Here is a 19,938-nt window from a genome sequence, read left to right on the forward strand (position 1 = left end):
TCTTGACCCCAGCAAACAAGCTCTAAGTCCCTTCAAATAATGGAATTTCTCATAAAGCAGACAGGGGTAATGACCGTGAGCACCACAGGGAGGCTGCACAAGGCTCGAAAGTTCTCAGCCACGGCAGAGGTGGCAGGGGAGGCTGACAGCCCCTTGGAACTCCTGCTGTCTGGGCCAGCGGCTTCTGTTTGCTCAGAATCCACGTCCCCCGTTTTTGCAAACTGCAGTCCTGGTTTCCTCCAGAGGAAGCCACATCCTACAGGCAGGCTGTGTGGTTTGAGGGGCCCGCCCGCTCCTCCTCTACAGGGGCGACCTGAGCCAGACCTGGCCAATCTGCATATTCCACCACTTCCCTTCTCTGCTGCACCACCGATGAACACGTGAACCTGGCATGTCCGCTCTGCTGGAACAGAAAAACTCCCCTGACTAGTCAGATGGGAAGCGAGAGGATGGCGCCAAGTGAGGTAAAGTGCTAATGAGTCCCTGGATCCAGCCATGCCTGAGAGCAGATACCCTTGGGTTCTGTAGTTGCATGAGCTGATCGATTCTTTGCTGCAGACAAGCCCACTAGACTCGCTTCCCACTGCTCACAACTGGAAGACCCCTTCTGCCTGCCGCTGGGGGCTTCCCACATGAGCAGCCAAGACCCCAGCTTGCCCCACACGACTTTCCTTTCTCCCTCTGCCTCCAGGGCAGATGTTCAGATCAATGCCACACTGCATCAGGCCTAGTCCATTTGTTCATTTGTGTTCATTCAGTTGGCGAGCATTTAATGAACACCTACTGACGACATGCCAGGCCCCGGGCTACTCAGGCCCCGAGGACGTTTTCCACAAGTTCAAGGTGAGGGAAGGAATTTATGGGCATAACCAGATAACCATGAAATAGCTTGTTTCCTGTTTTCTTTGGATGCCACCAAGTTCACCGCCATGTCTAAGATCAAGCTACAGGCTGTAGAGCAGGGTGGCTAAGGGAGTAGAGTCTGTGGTCTAATATGGGGCTTTGAGTCCGGCTGTACTGTTTGAACTGGAGAAGGCGATGGCTCCCCACTCCAGTCCTCTTGCCTGGAAACTCCCATGGATGGAGGAGCCAGGTGGGCTGCAGTCCATGGGGTCGCTGAGTCAGACACGACTGAGCGACTTCACTTTCACTTTTCACTTTCATGCGTTGGAGAAGGAAACGGCAGCCCACTCCAGTGTTCTTGCCTGGAGAATCCCAGGGACGGGGCAGCCTGGTGGGCTGCCGTCTATGGGGTCGCACAGAGTCGGACACGACTGAAGTGACTTAGCAGTACTGTTTGAACAGCCTTGGACACGTCACTTAATTTCTCTGAGCCCAATTTGCCTCCCATGGAAAAGGGAATAAAAATAATATTAATACCTATGTTAAAAGGTAGAATGAGGATTAAGTAATAAAGGCCACATAAAACCCTGCACCCAGCACAGAGCCTGCTGAGCCCACAGCCTCAGTGCTAGCCGGGTCCTCTCTGAACTAGCTCCACTCTGGTTCCAGTAGATTTTTCCTATCTTCATTTCCCCCTGGACCAAACTGTCTTGTCCTCTTCTCTGAATGTTATTTTATTGCCTATTTTCTGTATTCTTAAAAGGCACTCTAAATCATTTTTGGAACAATACAAATACAAAGTGTATTTGTATTTTGTATTGTATTTGTATTTGCCGTGCTAGAGCTTCCCTGGTGGTCCAGTGGTTAAGTGTCTGCCTGCCCATGCAGGGGGCATGGGTTTGATCCCTGGTCTGGAAAGATGCCACATGCCTGGGGCAACTGAGCCAATGTACCACAACTACTGAGCCCGTGCTCTAGAGCCCGTACTCTGCAACAGGAGAAGCCCATATACAACACAGAGACCCTTGGAGAGCAAGGAGATCCAACCGGTCAGCCCTAAAGGAAATCAGTCCTGGATATTCATTGGAAGGACTGATGCTGAAGCTGAAGCTCCACTACTTTGGCCACCTGATGCGAAGAGCTGACTCATTGGAAAAGACCCTGATGCTGGGAAAGATTGAAGGCAGGAGGAGAAGGGGACGACAGAGGATGAGATGGTTGGATGGCATCATCGACTCAATGGACATGAGTTTGAGCAAACTCTGGGAGGTGGTGAAGGACAGGGAAGCCTGGTTCGCTGCAGTCCATGGGGTCGCAAAGGGTCGGACACGACCCAGCGACTGAACAACAGCAACAATGCAGCACATGGTAAGTACTTACTGCTCCTGAGTGAATAAATACAGCCCAGGAGCTAGGCCAGTGATCTGGGCACAGGGTAAAGGCGGGCCAAAGGAGACGTGTCTCACCGCCCAGTTCAGAGAGGGGCCTGTGGCTCACTGAAGGGTAAGGGCTGCGCTGGCTCCAACCTCAGCCCTGCTTGGACCCGAGAGTGGATCTCCGCTCTGGGATTTGGTCTACCCAGCTGTGTCATAAAAGGCCTTGACAAGCAGCCCTCTGATATTTCAGGATCTGACGACACCCCTATCCACCCCTCCGCAAATCCCTGTTACCTTGTTCCCCAGGAAGGTTCTGGGCAGCTGCCAATAATAGAGGCTTTCAGGAAGCAGGGGGAAGCCTTTGTAGGAGAGAGAGAGCTAGGACAAAAGGGCAGGTGGTGAGAGTGGAGGGAGCCGGCCGGGGGCCAAGAGGGTAGAGGTGGGCCCCCAGGGGTGAGCACAGACCCTGGAGGGAGGCCCCGCCCCCGCCCCCGCAGCGAGGCCCTGGCCCTGCTCTCTGGACAACTTGCTCCCCACCGGTCTGGGTCTGGACACCCCGCGGCTCTCACCGGCCGCGGCTTGGGTCGATATCTGCTCATATCTGGCACTGCGTCCCATGTGGACCCCAGGATGATTGACGGGGCACCCCAGAGAACGTTTTAAAATTTAGTGGCTATTCTGGTGTGGATTTAAAAATGCAAAACTAGCATAAATGAGCTGGTACAGGATTGGTGTAAAGAAAAATAAATTGGAATAAATATCTGTCCAAGTAGGGTGCAGAAACGGGCAGAATTTGTGACGCTGGTTCAGCGACAACTGAAGTCTAGTAAAACATGGGGCTTGGAGGAGGAGTCCCTTGGTGGGTGACTTGGCACGTACCTGAGCGCCCACTGCAGAGGACAGAGAAGCAGAGAAGGCGGAGGAGGAGGAGGAGGAGAAGGGGGAGGAGGGCGGAGCTGCTTGCAGAGCAGCTGCAGGCTGGGGATGGGGCGAGATTCTCTGGGGAGGGGCCGGGGGGTGGGCAGCAAAGCTGGAGAGGAGCTGCCAGATTTCAGCATCCATCCGCCTTTGGGCCTCATCCACCTGGGGGACCAGGAGAAGCGGGATGGAGGAGAGGAGCAGGGGGCCAGAAAGGACCCTGTGAGGCCCTGCCAACACCCAGGGGGCCCCGGGCCCGCCTGCTGTCCACTGCCATGGCCTCTGTTCCCATGCGTGGACACCTGACGCTCCGCCTCCCGTCTCTGCTGCCCTTTCGCTCCTCGTGAGTCTGGTGCAGCCAACTGGGAGAGGCCCAGGCTACGGGGAGAAGCTCAGACAGTGGTGACCTGGCAAGAGAGGGGGCAGACAGCTCTGCCCAAGCCCGGGCTAGAGGGGCCGGAGGCAGGCCCAGGGGCACGCGTACTGGGGAGATGGCTCCCCGGGTCTCACGCTCCAGGCAGGCCATGGTACCTCCCCAAGCCATTCGCAGCTCGGCAATGCGTCTCAAGGAACACTGCAGTGGTCCAGGCATCAGGCTGGGGCCCGGCCTGAGGGAAAGTGACTCGGGAAGGCCAGGGGCTCAGCCCCAGGCTTCTACTTGGGACTCTACTCTCTGGGTTCCTCCCCGGGGCCCTAGACGCAGCTGGCCCCCAGGTGGGCCTTGAGTTACCTGTGAGAGCCGCTGTGCCTGGCCCTTGCCCTGTGGGAGCCCCGGGATCCTCCCAGTGGTCATGGCTGCCCGCAACTGCTCCTCTGAGAGGGACGTGCGGTTCTGATGGGCAGAGGGCATAGGCCAGCTCAAGACCACCCCCCCGCCCCCACCCAGAGCCCCAGAGCTAGAGCCCTGGGGAGCGTCCTTTCCCCATGGACATGGCGGCCAGGAAGGCCCACCCAGGCTGGGGAGCAAGAAGCATGCACCCCTCTGCAGGCTGGCACACAGAGGTTCACTCCAGGCTGCAGGAGGGCTGTCCACACAGAGGGCTAACAGAGACTGCTTGGGGGTCAGTGCTGGGATAACCTGGTGGGCCAGGGACTGTCACGTGGTTTAGCCTCCAGCTGGTGTCCCTGCCTACCAGCCAGTACTCTGGCCGCAGACGGCTGGGGCTAGGACCCGAGCGCACAGCAGGTGAAGCACCCTCCCGGCTCTAATTCCTGACATCGCAGGGCTTGGGTGCAGCCCTGCCCCGGCCGTGGGCCATCGGGCACCACCTGGGCCCATGCGCGCCCACATTGTCTGGGGTGCCAGGAGTCTCCCCATGCAGGGCGGAGGGCATCCAAGAACACACCATGCCCAGGTCACATCATGGTCACACCACTCAGATCACAGGCCTACCTGGTGAGCCCGTCGCATCCGAGCAAAATATGCCTCCCTCTGTGGGGCACAGGGAAATGCCAGGAGATGGCGTTAGAGAGAGAGCAGGAGGAGAGAGAGAGAGAGAGAGAGAGCAAGGTCTGGGAGCTGCAGGGAGGCAGACACTGTGGCCAGGAAAGGAAGAGAAGGGAGAAGAGACTAGAAGGAAGCCAGTCCTGGGAGGAATCTGGCATCCGTGAGTCTGTCCAAGGAGGAGGGACAGAGCAGCCTCAGAACCCCCCTTCTAAGTGTCCCTGACTTTCCTAGGACCCTGCGCTTGGGGACACACCTGTTTGAACACTGGCTTCAACCAGCAGGCGACGCCTGAACCAAGACCCGCTTTCCCTGGGTGTGGCCAGGTGGCCTGGACTGCTCACGGAACCCACTTAGGTGGCCACCCAGGAGTCCACCCCAAGAACCTGAGCCCCACAGCACCTCCCTCACCACTGTCCCGTCATCTCTGCACTAGACCATGACTCCGGAGGAGCAAAGCCTGTGAGCATCTGTGACTACTGCAGTATTTAAGGGTGGCCTCTGAGCTGGTTGGGCTTCCCTTGTGGCTCAGCTGGTAAAGAATCCACCTGCAATGCGGGAGACTTGGCTTCGATCCCTGGGTTTGGAAGATCCCCTAGAGAAGGGAAAGGCTACCCACTCCAGTTTTCTGGCCTGGAGAATTCCACCAACTGTATAGTCCATGGGGGTCACAAAGACTCGGACACCACTGAGCGACTTTCACTTTCACTTTTTCTGAGCTGGTTTGCATCCCAGCATTGCCATCTTCAGGCTGTGGGAGCCCAGGCAAGTTCCCTAACCTCTCACTCCAGTTTCCTCATTAATGCAAAAGGGCAGCAGTTGTCCTTAGCTCCAAAGTTGTGACTTACGACCTGTATTGGGTTGGCCGAAACATTTTTCCATAACATTTTACAGAAAAACCAAATGAGTTTTCTGGCCAGCCCGATACAAGGGCTCACAATCGCAGCCAGCACAGAAGAACTCAAAAAACATGACCTACAATAAGAACACCCAACACCAAGCACAGGGCGAATTCCGCAGGAGGGATTGAATGAAACTGAAAGCGTGTCTCATTCGTCCTTTTGTTTCCCAGGGCCTCGCCCAGGACCTGCTGGTTGACTAATTGTGCGAAAGGTAATAATCGTTAACTGGCGAGCACTTACTACGCGCCAGAAACGAGCTCTCATCCTCCGAACTGCCCTGGAGCTGAGGTTTATCACCAGGCAGCACAGGGCTGGGTTGAGGCCTGTCTGACCCCCAAAGGCAGCAGCCACGACGTGGCCGTCACCTGCCTGCCGGCCCACACCGCTCTGAGGCCAGCTTGTGTCTGCATCCCTGCTGCCCAGGGCCTGGCTCAGAGCTGGCGATCAGGGAGGGTGGTCTGCCAGGCCCTGCGGCGCGTCCCACCTTGTCTCCCTGGTACGTCTCCGGGAGCTGCCAGTAGAAGGACTCGTGGCCAAGGTGGGCAAAGTTGCCAAAAGAGAGCTGGGTGCCCTCGGGCACGGGTTCCACGGAGAAGCCTCCGGTCAGGCGGCTGTTCCGCTGCGGGTTCACCAGGGCAAAGCCTTGGAAGTCCCCGGGGGCAAAGCGGGTGGAGATCTGACACAGCAGAAAAAGGATGGGGTGTCAGTCTGGGCCCCGGGGAGGCCCCTGGGTGGGGGAGGGGCACCGGAGGACCCTGGAGTGGAGAACGGGGGAGCTGGTAAAATCGGGGCTGGGACAGAAGTCATGAGGGGATGGAGACCATGTCTGGGGGGAGGAGGGAAGGCTGGGATCGGGATTGACCTGAGCAATAATGGGGCGGTGGGGAGGGCCTGGGGGGGAGCGGCGGGGGTGGCTGGGACCTGCGCTTATGTGGGCAGTGATGGAGGCATGGGAACAGGGATCGGCACCAGTGATGAGCCAGGAGAGGCAGGCAGCAGGCCCCCCCGGGCTAAGGGCGCGTCCGGGCTCCTACCAGCTGGCGAGTGTAGGAGGAGCTGGCACACTGCTGGGTGACGCCCATGCAGAAGCAGGGCAGGCAGCCGTCGGGGTTGCTGGCGCTCAGGTGGAAGTGGTGGGGCCGGCACTGGCTGCAGGTGAGGCCTTCCACCTGGGCCTGCAGGACGGACAGAAAGGCGGGCGGGGAGCCTGGATGGGTCTCTTGCACGGCTGGCAGCCTTTGAGGACAGTCTTCCCAGCCGTTTCCGGGGGTTCTAGGGGGGCCCCTGCTGCCCCCAGGCTGAGGCCCCAGCTCCCATTGGATGCTGCCTGACACCTCGAGGCCCCAAGCAGTGGGGCAGGGACGGACCCCGTGAGGCAGGCGGGCAGGCCACAGGGACAGCCCTGGAGGCTGGGCGGCACGGAAGGCCCGGTGACCGGCTTGGCCGTGGTTCGGGGCCTCGTGGAGGGCAGGGGTTGGGACTGACCTTGCACTGGCACTGGCCAGCAGGGTCACACTGGTTGCTGACACTGCCCTGGGGGTCACAGCCACAACCGATCTGCTCCGGCAACTGGCCACCGCTCCCTAAGGTGGAGGGAAGCCGCTACAGCTGGAACCCCAAACCCACCATGAAGCATCCCCATTCCCACCACCCTCTGGCCATCACGCTCCACCCGAGGGAACGAGTGTTTGCTTCTGAACACCCGCCACGTGCAGGCATTGGCCACATTCACAGACGCCCTCCGGGGTGGGTGGGCCTTTTACGACCCCCATTTTACAGGCAAAGAAGCCAAGGTTCGGAGAGGCAAAGTCACAGTCCCTATGTTGAAGGAGAACGAAGGCTCTGTCCTAGCTCCATCCCCAGGGTGGCCAGATCCCCAAAGCCTCCCCAAGCCTACTCACTTCGACAGGGCTGGCCCTGGCTGGGGTTGCCGTAGTAACCTGGCGCACACCTGCGGTGAGAGAAGGTGTTGGGTGAAGGGAGGGAAGAATCACTGGGCTGTGCTGGGGGCCCTGTACTGGACTCGGTGACCTGAGTGCTGGACGAACTAATTAGCCTAACTCACCCATTGCACAGATGGAGAAGTAGAGGGGAGAAGAGGGGCAGGGACAGGCCACAGGCCATGGAACCAGTGAGATCAGCAGGGTCAGGCCTCGAACCCAGGACTTTCAGCAAGAATGAAGGGTTTCTGGGAAGACTTTGGCCTCACTGGGGATGGGAGTGTTGGGAGGTGGGGGTGATCTGCAGGTCTAGATCTCTGAGAGCCTCAAACGCCAGGTGAAACGTTCAGGCTCTCGGGGTGGGGGGCGGCGCTGACTGTCCCCTGGGGCCTGTGTGAGGCAGAGTTGGGGGCTTCTGCGCCCTCCTGAGCAGGAGAGCTGGGCCCAGCCCACTTTCGGGGGCAGCCCCTCGTGCAAACTCCCCACCCTGCCCACGCTCGCCTCACCTCTCACAGTGACGCCCGCTGTGGCCTGGGGAACACGCATCACAGGTGGGGTGGCCGTCTGTGTCCAGAAAGCAAGTGTGGGTGGCTCTGCGGAGGTAGGGGGCGAATTTCCAGTTAGGTCAGCCGCTGTTCCTTCAGGCCCAGGGCGGGAGGGTGAGGAGGAGGGTCCACGTGAATTAACACGTCCTGAGAGCCAGCTATGTGCCAGGGTGTGTGCTAAGAGTTCCGTGGCTTCATCTCAGGCTCATAGTAGGGGCCAAGGTGTGTGTGTGTGGGGGTGCTTCATTATCCCCATTTCACAGGTGAGGAAGTTGAGGCGTAGAGAGGGAAGTGTACCTCATACAAAGTGACACAGTGAGAAAGTGGTAAGGCCAGGGTTTAACCACTGCCTCTCAGGAGGGCCTGGGAGGAAGGCAATCTGGGACAGAGCACTGGACATTTCGGGAAGGGGCTGGACGCACTGGCCGGCAGCGGGCGCTCCGTGGCAGGGGCACGGCTGGCAGTCGTGTGGTGTCCCACGCTGGGCGTCCCCGTAGTACCCAGGCTGGCACTGCTCACACCGGGGGCCCTCTGTATGGTGCTGACATTCCTGGGGCAGGCAGACCGTGGGGCTGAGGCTGGGCCCCTGGAGGCCACAGACCCCTGGGGTAGGAGGGAAAGAGGGGGGCTCACCTGGCAGGCGCCTGTCTCAGGCTCACAGACCTCGGTGTGGCCGTGGCAGCTGCAGCGTTCGCAGGTGCCCAGGTAGAGGCCGCTGGGCATGCGTGTGTAGCCTGCGTCACAGTCCTGGGCACAGCCAGAGGGACTTCCTCAAGGCCTGCTCTGGGTCGGGACCGCCGGATGGCCGGGGTGGGCTTGGGGAGGTGGGGGAGCTAAAGGAGGAGGAGCCAGAGCACCACCGTGGAGGGGGCTGGCTGGACAGGAGGGTGGGGCCCGGGCTCACCTGGCAGGACGGACCTCGGTACCCAGGCGGGCAGGCACACTGCTCCACCTCCAGCGCAGGGTCCTGGCCGGTGTCCTCAGGCACGGCCACGTCCATGCTAATGCCGGAGACCCTGGGGGCGACAAGACCCCGGAGTGAGTGAGCACTCACGCAGTACCTGTGTGCAATCCACGGGGTCCTACATGTGATCACCTCGTTAATCCTCCTGGCAGCCCTGCCGCGATGCTACTGGGGCCCTGCCCAACTCTCTCTACCTGGGTGTCCATCCCTCAGCAGCTGCCAGGACTGTGGCGAAGGGCTTATACCCGCAACTTTCTCCAGGGAATGAGCCTTCCTCACCAGGAGAGGTCCCACCAACCTACTCCCTTAGGGGGACCAGTGACAGGCCGGCCCAGGGTATAAAGGCCCCTCTGGCTCATGCAGGATGACTCTGCAGGGCTCTGTGGCAACCAGACCCAGGCTGGTCTCTACCGGAAACCACTCCCTTGCTGGCCACTTCCTCCTCTCCTGTCTCCCTTCCTCCCAGGTTCTCCTTGCCAATGACTCAAATCCCCATCTCTGGCTTTGCTCCTTGGGAACTCCATCTAAGACAAGCCCTGTGGCAGAGGAACTACTATAATCTCCCTTCTGTTGCTGTTGTTTAGTCGCTAAGTCGTGTTCTACTATTTTGCGACCCCGTGAACTGTAGCCCGCCAGACTCCTCTGTCCCCGGGATTTCCCAGGCAAGAATACTGGAGCAGGTTGCCATTTCCTTCTCCAGGGCATCTTCCCGATCCAGGGATAGAACCTGCGTCTCCTGCATTGGCAGGCGGGCTCTTTACCACTGAGCCACCTGGGAAGCCCTACCATCTACATTTCACAGATGATAAAATGAGACACAAAAAGGCTGCAGAGCCGGAAAGAGTTAGAGCTGGCAGTCCGCCTGCCCCGCGTTGCACCTCTGAGCCTGGAGCCACCCCCAGACCCTTCCTGCCCTCCCGCCCTGGCCCCGGACACCTGCTCTCAGCTGGCCGCTGGGTGTGGGACGCCTGGATCAGGAGGCTGTCGATGTCCGCTAATGCCATCAGCAGGTGCTCCCTTGTGGCCGGCTGCCCGTCAGGCCGCTGCCACGCTTGCTGCCGAAGAAAGAGCTTATGGGCTGCAGTCCCTGACATCCGGACACCCCTGCGTGAGGGGCACAGGGAGGCCCCCTGGAGGTCTCCTGGGACCGGTGCTGCTCACCTCCCAGAAGGGCACGGTGAAGGTGCTGGGCTGGCCAGAGCTGGGCTGCTGGGAGGTGTGGTGCTCCAAGACGATGTTATTGCCTTGCAAGACCACCAGCGGCTGCCCAGGCAGGGGCGCGGAGCCAGGCTGGGGCCGCTGGGTCACCGTAAAGCGCAGCTCTCCGCCATAGGAGGTCACCTGGGACCCAAGGGGGACAGGCACTCAGCTGGGGCCCCCACCCTGGGGTCCTGCCGCTGCTCGGGCCGCAGCCTCTTCCTCAAAGGCCCCAGGCAGCCCCTGCCCACCTTGTCCCCCAGGAAGTGTGGAGGGAGGCTCCAGAAGTAGGGCCCAGGTGGCAGGCTGTGGAAGGAGGAGAAGACCAGTTCCCCGGGCGAGGGTGATGAGATGCCCTCGCTGGCGTTGTGGGTGCCCGTGGGGTTGGTCAGGGTGAACCGAGTGGGCTCCTCGGAGGCCCCCAGCACCTGGCAGAGGCGGGAGAAGAGGCCGGGATGAGGGCCGTGGCCTGCCACTTGGCCCTGGGTCCACCCATCCCTGGGCTTGGCAGTCCTGCCCATCTGGCCAGCCCCACTCCTCGCCTAGGTACCTGGGCACGGCGCCAGGAGGAGCTGGTGCACTGGCGACTGACACCCATGCAGAAGCACTTGAGGCAGCCGTCGGGGTTGCGGGCGCTCAGGTGGAAGGAGCCGGCCACACACTCGTTGCACAGGCGCCCCACCACGTTGTTCTGGAGGGACAGAGCTGGGAGCTGCAGGGTGGCCCACGGGAGGTGGGGGGCGTGGGGGGCGCTCCCTGCAGCTTCCGGTCTAATCTACCCACATTCCAGACCAGAACCCAAGGCCAGGGGGCCCTGGAAAGAGCACGCTTACGAGGGCTGGCCGCCATGTGAATAGTAATTCCCAACTAATGGAGCCTATACACCCAGTCGTTTTCCTGTTTTCTCTGTGGTTGCTAGGGAGCTCACGAATAAGTTTTAGACTTGAAATATAGCAACGTGGTACAAATAATTGTTGTTCAGTCACTAAAGTCGTGTCTGACTTTTTTGTGACCCCATAGACAGTAAGTAGCCAACCAGGCTCCTGTGTCCATGGGATTTCCCAGGCAAGAACGCTGGAGCGGGTTGCCATTTCCTTTCCCAGGGGATCTTCCCAACCCAGGGACTGAACCCGGGTCTCCTGCCTGGCAGGTGGATTCCTTACCAGCTATGCCACCTGGGAAATCCTGATTAAAATAACTCCTGCTACTATTAATGGACTGTTTAATGCACTGCACTAGTTTCTATTCAACCAGCACCTCATTTAATTTCTTGAAGTTCCTTGAGAGGAATGGGCTATTTCCATGCTTCACGCAAGGAAACCGAGGCTCAGGGATGGGAAATGATTGACATGGTGACATCGGTGACCAGCTTGCTGATCCACTCCGGGACGGAAGATGGGAGTAAAGAGCTTGATTTCCAAATCTGTCTGCTTCTTTGTTCTGCAGACACCTGAGGCTCCCGCTCTCAGGCAAACCATTTCCCTCCTCTGAGCTCCCATCTCCTCACTTCTGAATCAGTGATGCTAATAGCTACACCATTGTGTCAACGTGGAATGAAAGCATGGTCAGAGCAAAGGTCCAATGGTCACACAAGGATGGACCTGACCAGTTGCTCCTTTCTGATGCTGGCCCACTTTTCATGAGGAGGGGGATGTCTAGCTAGCCAGACCCATCGGCCTGCAGCGGAGGCCACCACCCACTGGCCAAGGAGCCAGGGAGAGGATGCAGCCTCCTTCCTCCTCCTCCTCCTGGCTGTGGGCCGGAACCCAGGGCCCCCAGGGTCGGGGCGGGAGCTCACACATACCTTGCAGAGGCAGGCCTCCCCGGAGGATCCCGTGCTGCCTCGCTCATCACAGCGCACGATCTGCTGGTCTGGAGACGCAAAGTTGGTGTTGGCAGGGAAAGTGGGAATAAGATGGACATAATCTGGACAGAATGGGGGGATGTGGGGCGCTCCCCAAGGACCAGAGGGAGTTTGTGCTGGACCAGGGCCTTGGGCCTGGGGGCGGGAGGCCTGGGAAGGCGCCGGGGACAGTGTGTGCGATACTCACTGGTGGGCCTGCACTTCCCGTTGGGCTGGATGGGGTTGCCCTCGTAGCCAGCGGCACAGCTAGGGGAGACAGAGGGTGGTCAGAGGCATTCCCAGACCCCCCCACCCGCTATGGCCTGCTTCTCCCGGCCCCTACCGGCTCTCGCTCACCTCTCACAGCGGCGGCCTGTGTAGCCTGGGGCACACGCGTCACACGTGGCTTGGCCATCCGTGTCCAGGAAGCAGGTGTCCGAGAACCTGTGGGGATGAGGCGGACAGGACGTGGGGCGGGGCTGCAATGAGGGGCCGGGCCAGGGCTCACAGACCGCTCTGGGAGTGACAGCTGTCCACGGGACACAGCGGGCCACGAGGCCCATCTGCCCGTTTTAAAATTGTTTCTAAAGATATTTTATTTATTTTGGCCGCTCTGTGAGGCATGTGGGATCTCAGTTCCCCAGTCAGGGTTTGCACTCAGGCCCCCTGCAGAGGAAGCACATAATCTGGACCTCTGGACCACCAGCCAGGGCAGTCCCGAGGCCCGCCTCCTCTAGAGCTGCAGCCTCGCCGCGGCACTGGAAAGAATGAGGGGCCCGCTGCATGGAACAGGAGGCAGGCCTGGAGAGGTCGAGGGGCCAAGGGTATTTATCCACCAGGCGAGCCTCCGAAACCAGGTCTCCCACCTCCCAGCCCAGAGGATGCCCCAGGCCCAGTCCCCCGTCCGCGCTTCCCGCCCCGCCTGCCCCTCCCGAGCTGGGTCTGACCTGCGGGAGGCGTCGATGTACGGGCAAGGGCAGGGCCGGCAGGCAGTGGCTGTGGCCTTGGTGGCATCCCCGAAGAAGCCCGCCTTGCATTTGTTGCACTGCGGTCCCTCTGTGTTGTGCTGGCAGTTCTGGGGGGAAGGGGAGGGAGGCGCTCAGGCTGGGCGGAGCAGCCCTGTGGCTACCCCCGCCCGACGTGGGGCCACACTGGACCAGATGGGGCTCCATGAGGGTGGGCCCCTGAGGCTGTCTGGATCAGTGTCCCTGGTCATGCAGGAATTACCCCACAGCTTTGTACACAAGGGAACATCAGCTCCATCCTGACGGGGAGCTCATCACCCTGCATGGCAGCCTGTCCCATAGACGGTTCCAAATACTTGCTCTGTATTGACCTAAACCCACATTCTCCTTTCAATCCATACCCACTGGCCAGTTCTGCCCTCTGTAGGTGGTTCCTTCTACCCCCGATAGCTGTTCAGGGACTTGGAGATAATCGTTTTCCCTGCTTAAACCTTCTCTCAGCTCCCAATTCCAGCTCCCTCCACCATTCCTAAGAAATAATGTAAGATTTATAGGCTCCTTCCTGTTAGGAACGGCCTGCTTAGGGCCATGCTTTATGCCTTATTCTCCAGGAGTGATTGGTCGGACCAAAGTGAAGAGTAGGACTTTCACCTCCCTTATCTGGACATAATATCTCTGTTAATGCATCCAGAGGTCAAGAGAACTTGTGTGGCAGCCACAACAGTCATTCTGGAGGCTTGTGCTAAGCACGTGGGCACAAGGAAGTCTCAGCTGGAGCCTCCCACCCTGCTCTTGCCTCTAGCCAGTATCCAAGTGCCAGATGGCACACTCACCAGGCAGTGGCCATACACAGGGTCACAAGAGCTGGCGTGGCCATTGCAGTTGCAGCCAGAGCAGGTGCCCAGGTAGGGCCCCCAGGCACCCGGGTGAAGTGGGCATCACAGCTCTCACAGGACAAGCCGGAATAGCCGATGGGGCATCTGTGGGGACAGAACCAAGACGGTGGCTGCAGGGACCGTGAAGCCTGGTGGTTTCTCCCCGACCTCTGCCAGGGCCTCTGTGGTCCCCGGTCCAGCTGGGTCAGGCACCTGCACTCCTCGACGCTGTGGGCGCGGCCGTGGCTGGTGGCATAGGTGACGGTGGTATCCATGGCGACGTCACTCAGCCCCACACTGGCCATCTTGTGGTCGTACACCGTCTGGATGAGCACCGCTTCCAGGCTCTGCAGCACCTGCAGCATCTCTGCCCGCTGCACCGGCCGACCGGACTCATGCACCCAGTGCTCCTGGGGGGGAGCAAAGGTCAGGGTGTGGGGGGAGGTTGTGCATCAGCACCTGCCCAGCCTGTACCCCCAGGGGAGCAGGCCCCACGTACCTCAGAGAGCTGGACCTGGCGCTGGTTCGGGACCCCCGGCTGGGTGGACGTGTGGCCCCGGGAGAGCAGGCGGTGGCCGGCACCCACAAGGACCACGTCCGGCCGCTGCACTGGCTCCAGCGTGCCACGTGCCAGCTCATAGCGCACCTTGTAGCGCAGGGAGCCACCGTAGGAGTCCACCTGGCCGGGACAGGGCGGATCAGGGCTGGGCAGCCGTGGGCACACACGATGCTCGCTGGGTGCCCCCCTCCCAGCTTTAGAAGGAGCGGAGTACAGGCAGGCTCCGAGCATGGATGCGGGGTACTGGGCCCCTCCCCACCCAGGGCGGCCCCATCACCTTGTTGCCCAGGAACTGCTCGGGCAGAGCCCAGAAGGAGTCGTGGACCAGGAAGCGTCGGGACAGGTCGACCAGCTGAAACTCCTGTAGAGTGGTGTCGATCTGCAGCTGGGTGGAGGAGACAGGTGGCATGCCGGGCTGCGCAGGCATCGTCACGTTCACACCTGGGGGGCACAGGGAGGGATGAGTGCCATGCACGCGCCTGCCCGAGACAGCCACCCGGGTGGTAGTCCAGAGAGACGGAAAATTCTGAGAGAAGTGTGATTTAGAGGGAATGTCAGTCTCTCTCCCAAAGTCAAATAAAAGCCAAGTTTTTTCCCCCCCTACTGAATTCCTGGAGCAGCATTTCCCGAAGCACTCTCCAGGCAAAGCCAATGCTGCCTAACGATAGTGGGGAACCATTTGGGAACCCCAGGGTCAAGGAACCTGCTGCAGGACTTCTCAGAGCCTTTGCTTGCCAATAGATCTGTGGACTGTCAGGGCTGGAAGAGCCCTCAGGGGGTAGTAGAAAGCTACACAGGACTGAAGAATGGGTGCCCAAGTCCTGGTTCCACCACCCTCCAGGTGTGTGAGTCTGAGCAAAGGCCTTAGTTTCTCTATCTGTAAAATGGGGGCAACAGTGGCTTGCATCACAGGGTTATCAGGAAGCTAAAGTGAGCGGAACGACACAAAATGCTTAAAACAGAGTAGGACACAAAGGAAGTGCTCAAAAACTCGATAGCTATTACTGTTGCTGTTTTTATGGTGGGTCCTTGGGTCCAGCTGTATCCTACACACACACACACACACAGGAATTCTCTCTGCAGCATCCTCCCAGATCTCTAGGGCAGCACTAACCATCCAGGAGAACTTTCTGCGATGATGGAAATGTGCCTGAACCCAGGTCCGTCTGATGTCGAGGCTCATGCCATCCTGCCTCTCAGAGTGCGAGAGAACTGAGCCCAGCTGCCTGACTTTACGTTTGGGAAAAGAGGCCCAAAGAAGCAAGAGTCTCAAAGTCACACAGGCAGTAATAAGTGGTGCATCAACAAGTCAGCTCCGGGCTAAGAATATGCCAAAGCCTGGGCTCTTACGCTCTGGGTCACTGATGCCTCTCCATTCTGCAGGATGAGGATGCTGGGGGTGACGACAGGGAGCTGGGCACTTCCCACGGACAAAGCACTATTCTGAGTGGCTTATGCGCTCTAGGCCCTTATACCACCCTGGGTGGGTAATATTTTATCCTCGTGTTGTAGACGAGAAAACTGACACACTAGGTAGGTAACTTGGCCAAGGGCCCACGGCATGAGGGTCAGAGTCAGAACCCGGACTGGGACTCCACGGCCCGCTCTCTTCGTCAACTAATGCAGACGGGTATCGACTGTAGATTTCACTTTTCCTAAAAGAGCTTGTTTTCCCCCTGAGATGCTTTTCCCACAGGGCTCAGCATTTCTTCGGCAACCCCGTGTGCCTCCCTGGACTGGCTCCATCTGTCCAAGGCATATGCTGCTTTCCCGACTGTCTGCCCTCTGAGCCTGCGGGAGCCCGGTGCCCGTCTCGCACCCACCAACGCACCCTTGAAGTCGTTGGGCTGGTCAAAGCGGAGCCGGATCTGGTCCCGGAAGCGGCGGCTGCTCTGGCACACGTTGGTGACGCCAAGCAGAAGCAGGGCAGGCAGGAGGCGCTGTGCTCCAGGTAGAAGTGCCCATCAGGGCAGGGACCTGCGGGGCGGCACGGGAGTGGGCTACAGCTGGTCCCTGGCGAGCAAGCCCGGCTCCCGCCCCGCGCCCGGTGCCCGCCTGCCGTGGTGGGCCGTACCCCGCTGCGGGATGAGCTCCAGGACGCCGTCGGGAATGCCGAACACCATGCCTCGGGCGTTCATGGCCTCGCAGGTGTAGGCGCCCTGGTCTGCCTCCTTCACATCGTGGATGGTCAGCGTGCCGCGGCCGCCCTCACTGGTCACTGTCACCCTGGTGGGCCCCCCCCGAGACAAGAGGCAGGGGTCGGGCCGGGACGGCTGGCCGCACCTCCCCTCCAGCCCCAGCCCCCTGCCGGGACCCAGAGCCACACCTCGGATGCGAGGGGATGTGGCCCCAGTTGAGTCTCCAGTTGATGATAGGGGTGGGGACGCCGATGGCCACGCAGGTGAAGGTCACCGTCTGACCCCGGGAAGCCTGGATCAACTCCTGGGGAGGGGTCACCACCTGGGGAGGCACTGGGGAAGGAGTGAGCAGGAGTGAGGGGTGGGAGGCACCGAGGCGGGAGGAGGAGGGGGCCAGGGTGGGGAGGCTGCGGGGAGGGGCCAGGGCCCAGAGCTCGCCCCCCAGCTCCTCGCTCACTGCAGCCGAACTCGTCGCTGCGGTCCGGACAGTCGCTCTCCTCGTCGCAGTGGAAGCTGGCCGGGATGCAGGTGTTTGTGGACACGCAGCGGAACTTGGTGGGCCCACAGACATCCTCAGGGCGCTTGACAGCTGGAGACAGAGCCAGGTGGTGTGGGCAGCGGGCACTGCCCTCAGGGAGGACCCACCCCACCCCACCAAGCCCTTGCCTACTTATGGCCCCCAGCCCAGGCTGCCCACCTTCTCTGGGTGTTCCTAGGATCACGCTCTCATCTTGCCTGCTTGACAACACAGGCCCCCTGACCAGGCCCAGACTCTGCCTCCACGACACTGCCCACAATGCCGTGGTCCCCAGTCATCCGTCCAACACACTCCACCTGTATCCCCTGACAGAGTCACACCTGGCACAGCAGTCATGCAGCTCCTCCCCCATCCAGCCACGAGAGACGCACAAGATCAAAGGCATGGCCCCGGGAGCCAGTGCCTTGGGACACCGGGTGCTACCTGGGCACTTCTGTCTACTGGAAAGGCCTTTAGCAAGGGCCTGCTGCAGCCCAGATCTCGCTGCCCTGTACCCCTCTAAGGGGCCCAGGGGTGGCACCTGACCCGAGACAGCCGTCCATGGACTGGTCAGAGGCCTGGAGCTGACCCGGCTCCAGGGTTGGGCCCCAGCTAGGCATCTCTAGTAGATGCTAACTGACATTCTTCTTCAGGGACACGGAGCTTGAGACAGACACACAAGCAGGGGCAGACAGGGCAGAGGGGTGTAGGAGCAGAGGCCACCTGGCCACAGAGGGGGAGCTCAGAGGAGGCCAGGAGGACCCACCTACTGCTCCTCCCGAGACCCCACCAGCCTCCAGAGCCACTCCCCTTTCACGCCCTCTGTTCTGCACTCGGTCAGCAAGGACTTGGCTTTCCTTGGACTGTTGCCCTGCAGAGGCCTCCGAGAAGCGCTTTTCAACTAAAACCCTCAATTACTTCTCCCTCTCAAGGGACTGGGTTGTCAGGCAAGCTTGGAGTCACAGAGGGGTGACATAAAACTCTGCCAGTCTGCAGCACGACGCTGCCCCTCTCTCTCCAGGGTTTGCTGTGAAGCGGGGACTGCAGGGGAGGCGAGGAGGAGAGGCTGGACCCGTGGACATTCGGAATGTCAGCAGGCTCAGACTGTGACCCAGGGTCACAGAGCAAGGCTTCCATTATCCTCAATCTGGGGCCTAACAGGCCCCCGGCTTCGCCTCATACGATCGGACATGCAAGATGCTACCTGAGGTGGTCTCTGGCCCTCCAGGCTCACCCACTTAACTGTCACGGTGTCTATCACACTGACTAGGCGGATGGGTGGGCAGTGGAGAGAAGGGTGGCTGGACAGATGAATGGGAGGTGAGAAAGATGTTGGCTCCATGAATGGCTAGTGGAATGGGGAGCTGGCAAGATGGATAATGCATAGAAGGATGATGGATGGACGGATGGAGAAGAGATGGATGGGAGGAACGATGCTGGACAGATGGATAGATGGACAGAGGGATTTATGATGGAATTTACGGTGCAGTGGACAGGAGGAAGGACACTGGATGGACAGGTAGATGAGGGGTTTTGCAGCTCAGCAACGGATGAATAGACAGGTGGATGGTGGGTGGACAGATGGATGGGAGGAAGAAAGGATGTTGGACCAACGGACAGGTCGTGGGTGGTTGAATGGTTACACGGATGAAAAGCTGCAGATAGAGGAACAAATAATGCAGAACCAGCTCTAGATGAAAAACCTCTAGGCCCTTAAAGGGAAGGCTTTACCTCACACGTCTATCATCAAGGGACCCTGGTTTATCAAGCCCACTCAGCCACTCATCTGACCCCCACACAAGCATACGTGACTAATAGTAAGGAATAAATAGACACTGACCACCGGCTCTCTAGCCATAGTGCTCGCTACAAAGGCCAGCTCAGCGTCAGAGAGAGGGAGAGACCTCACAAGTCTGCCCCCAGGGCCTCCACCACTCAGCCAGGGGACGGCGCACAGACCCGCCGGAGAAGGGTGGGGGCTGGGGGAGCACGGACAGCGGGGCGGACACTCACGGCAGTCGGCCTCGTCGGTGTGGTCCTCACAGTCAAAGTCGCCGTCGCAGCGCCAGAGTTTGAGGGCACAGTGCCCGTTTCCACAGGGGAACTCGTTGGGCTCACAGGGCGGGGTGGGGCCTGGGGGAGCACCGGGCCAGGGTTCAGCCAGAGGCCTCCGGGTCCTCTCCCCAGCCCCCACCACCGGGCCCCTGCCCCGCGCCCCCGCCCGGCCCGCACCGCAGTCCGCTTCATCGCTGCCATCGGCGCAGTCCTCTTGCCCGTCGCACACGTAGTCTTTGGGGATGCAGTGCCCGCTGTGACACGCAGCCTCATGCGGCCCACAGGGCACAGGCCTGCCTGGGCTGGGCAGTGCGGCCTGGGGGGCTGGGGTGGCTGGGCGCTGCTGGGAGGGGAGTGACTCCGGCTGGGCTGGCGGCGGTGGAGTGGCCCCCAGAGGGGGCGGCTGGGAGCTGAGCGTGGGCATCGGCTCCTCTGTGGACAGAGCCCGCTCGGTGTTGGCACGCAGGGGCAGCTCCTCTCCCCTTGCCCCGCCCGTCCCCAGGCCCCTGACCCTGTTACCACCCCTCCCGGGTCCCTGGCCACCTCCCCTCTTGCCTGCAGCAAACTCTCTTGGCAGCCCCACCCCGCCCCCCGCCAGGCTGACGTGGAGACCACTGAGTGCCCACACGGCCCCTCACCACAATCGAGCTCATCAGACATGTCCCTGCAGTCAGGCCTCCGGTCACAGCGGTACTCCAGGGCCACACACTCGTTATAGCGGTGGCAGGCGAACTCCGCCTCGGTGCAGGCTCTGGGGACCTGGGGCACTGTGGGGAGCAGGGGGGGCCGTCAGAGAGACAGGCGGGGCATCGGTGGATGATGTCAGGGGGGACACAGGCACTGCAGAGCTGGGACGG

The 19,938-nt window shown here is 60.4% G+C and overlaps 1 protein-coding gene across 1 annotated transcript in view; it reads right to left on the reverse strand.

Annotated features, from left to right (window-relative positions):
* HSPG2 (heparan sulfate proteoglycan 2) overlaps positions 1-19,938 on the reverse strand; it is a 109,994-nt gene that overhangs the window by 41,047 nt on the left and 49,009 nt on the right. Inside the window, 29 exon segments of the mRNA XM_070382771.1 lie at positions 5,968-6,159; positions 6,518-6,658; positions 6,969-7,066; positions 7,385-7,434; positions 7,930-8,016; positions 8,391-8,518; positions 8,602-8,715; positions 8,873-8,984; positions 9,869-9,987; positions 10,094-10,273; positions 10,381-10,557; positions 10,680-10,820; positions 11,934-12,001; positions 12,181-12,239; positions 12,330-12,416; positions 12,920-13,047; positions 13,771-13,853; positions 13,856-13,917; positions 14,026-14,222; positions 14,312-14,491; positions 14,649-14,812; positions 16,203-16,286; positions 16,289-16,348; positions 16,446-16,597; positions 16,698-16,842; positions 16,967-17,098; positions 19,040-19,159; positions 19,259-19,513; positions 19,720-19,848. Of these exon segments, the coding sequence (XP_070238872.1) occupies positions 5,968-6,159; positions 6,518-6,658; positions 6,969-7,066; positions 7,385-7,434; positions 7,930-8,016; positions 8,391-8,518; positions 8,602-8,715; positions 8,873-8,984; positions 9,869-9,987; positions 10,094-10,273; positions 10,381-10,557; positions 10,680-10,820; positions 11,934-12,001; positions 12,181-12,239; positions 12,330-12,416; positions 12,920-13,047; positions 13,771-13,853; positions 13,856-13,917; positions 14,026-14,222; positions 14,312-14,491; positions 14,649-14,812; positions 16,203-16,286; positions 16,289-16,348; positions 16,446-16,597; positions 16,698-16,842; positions 16,967-17,098; positions 19,040-19,159; positions 19,259-19,513; positions 19,720-19,848 (3,644 nt within the window).

Source organism: Bos mutus, chromosome 2 (genome assembly GCF_027580195.1).
Source record: "Bos mutus isolate GX-2022 chromosome 2, NWIPB_WYAK_1.1, whole genome shotgun sequence".
NCBI lineage: Eukaryota > Metazoa > Chordata > Mammalia > Artiodactyla > Bovidae > Bos > Bos mutus.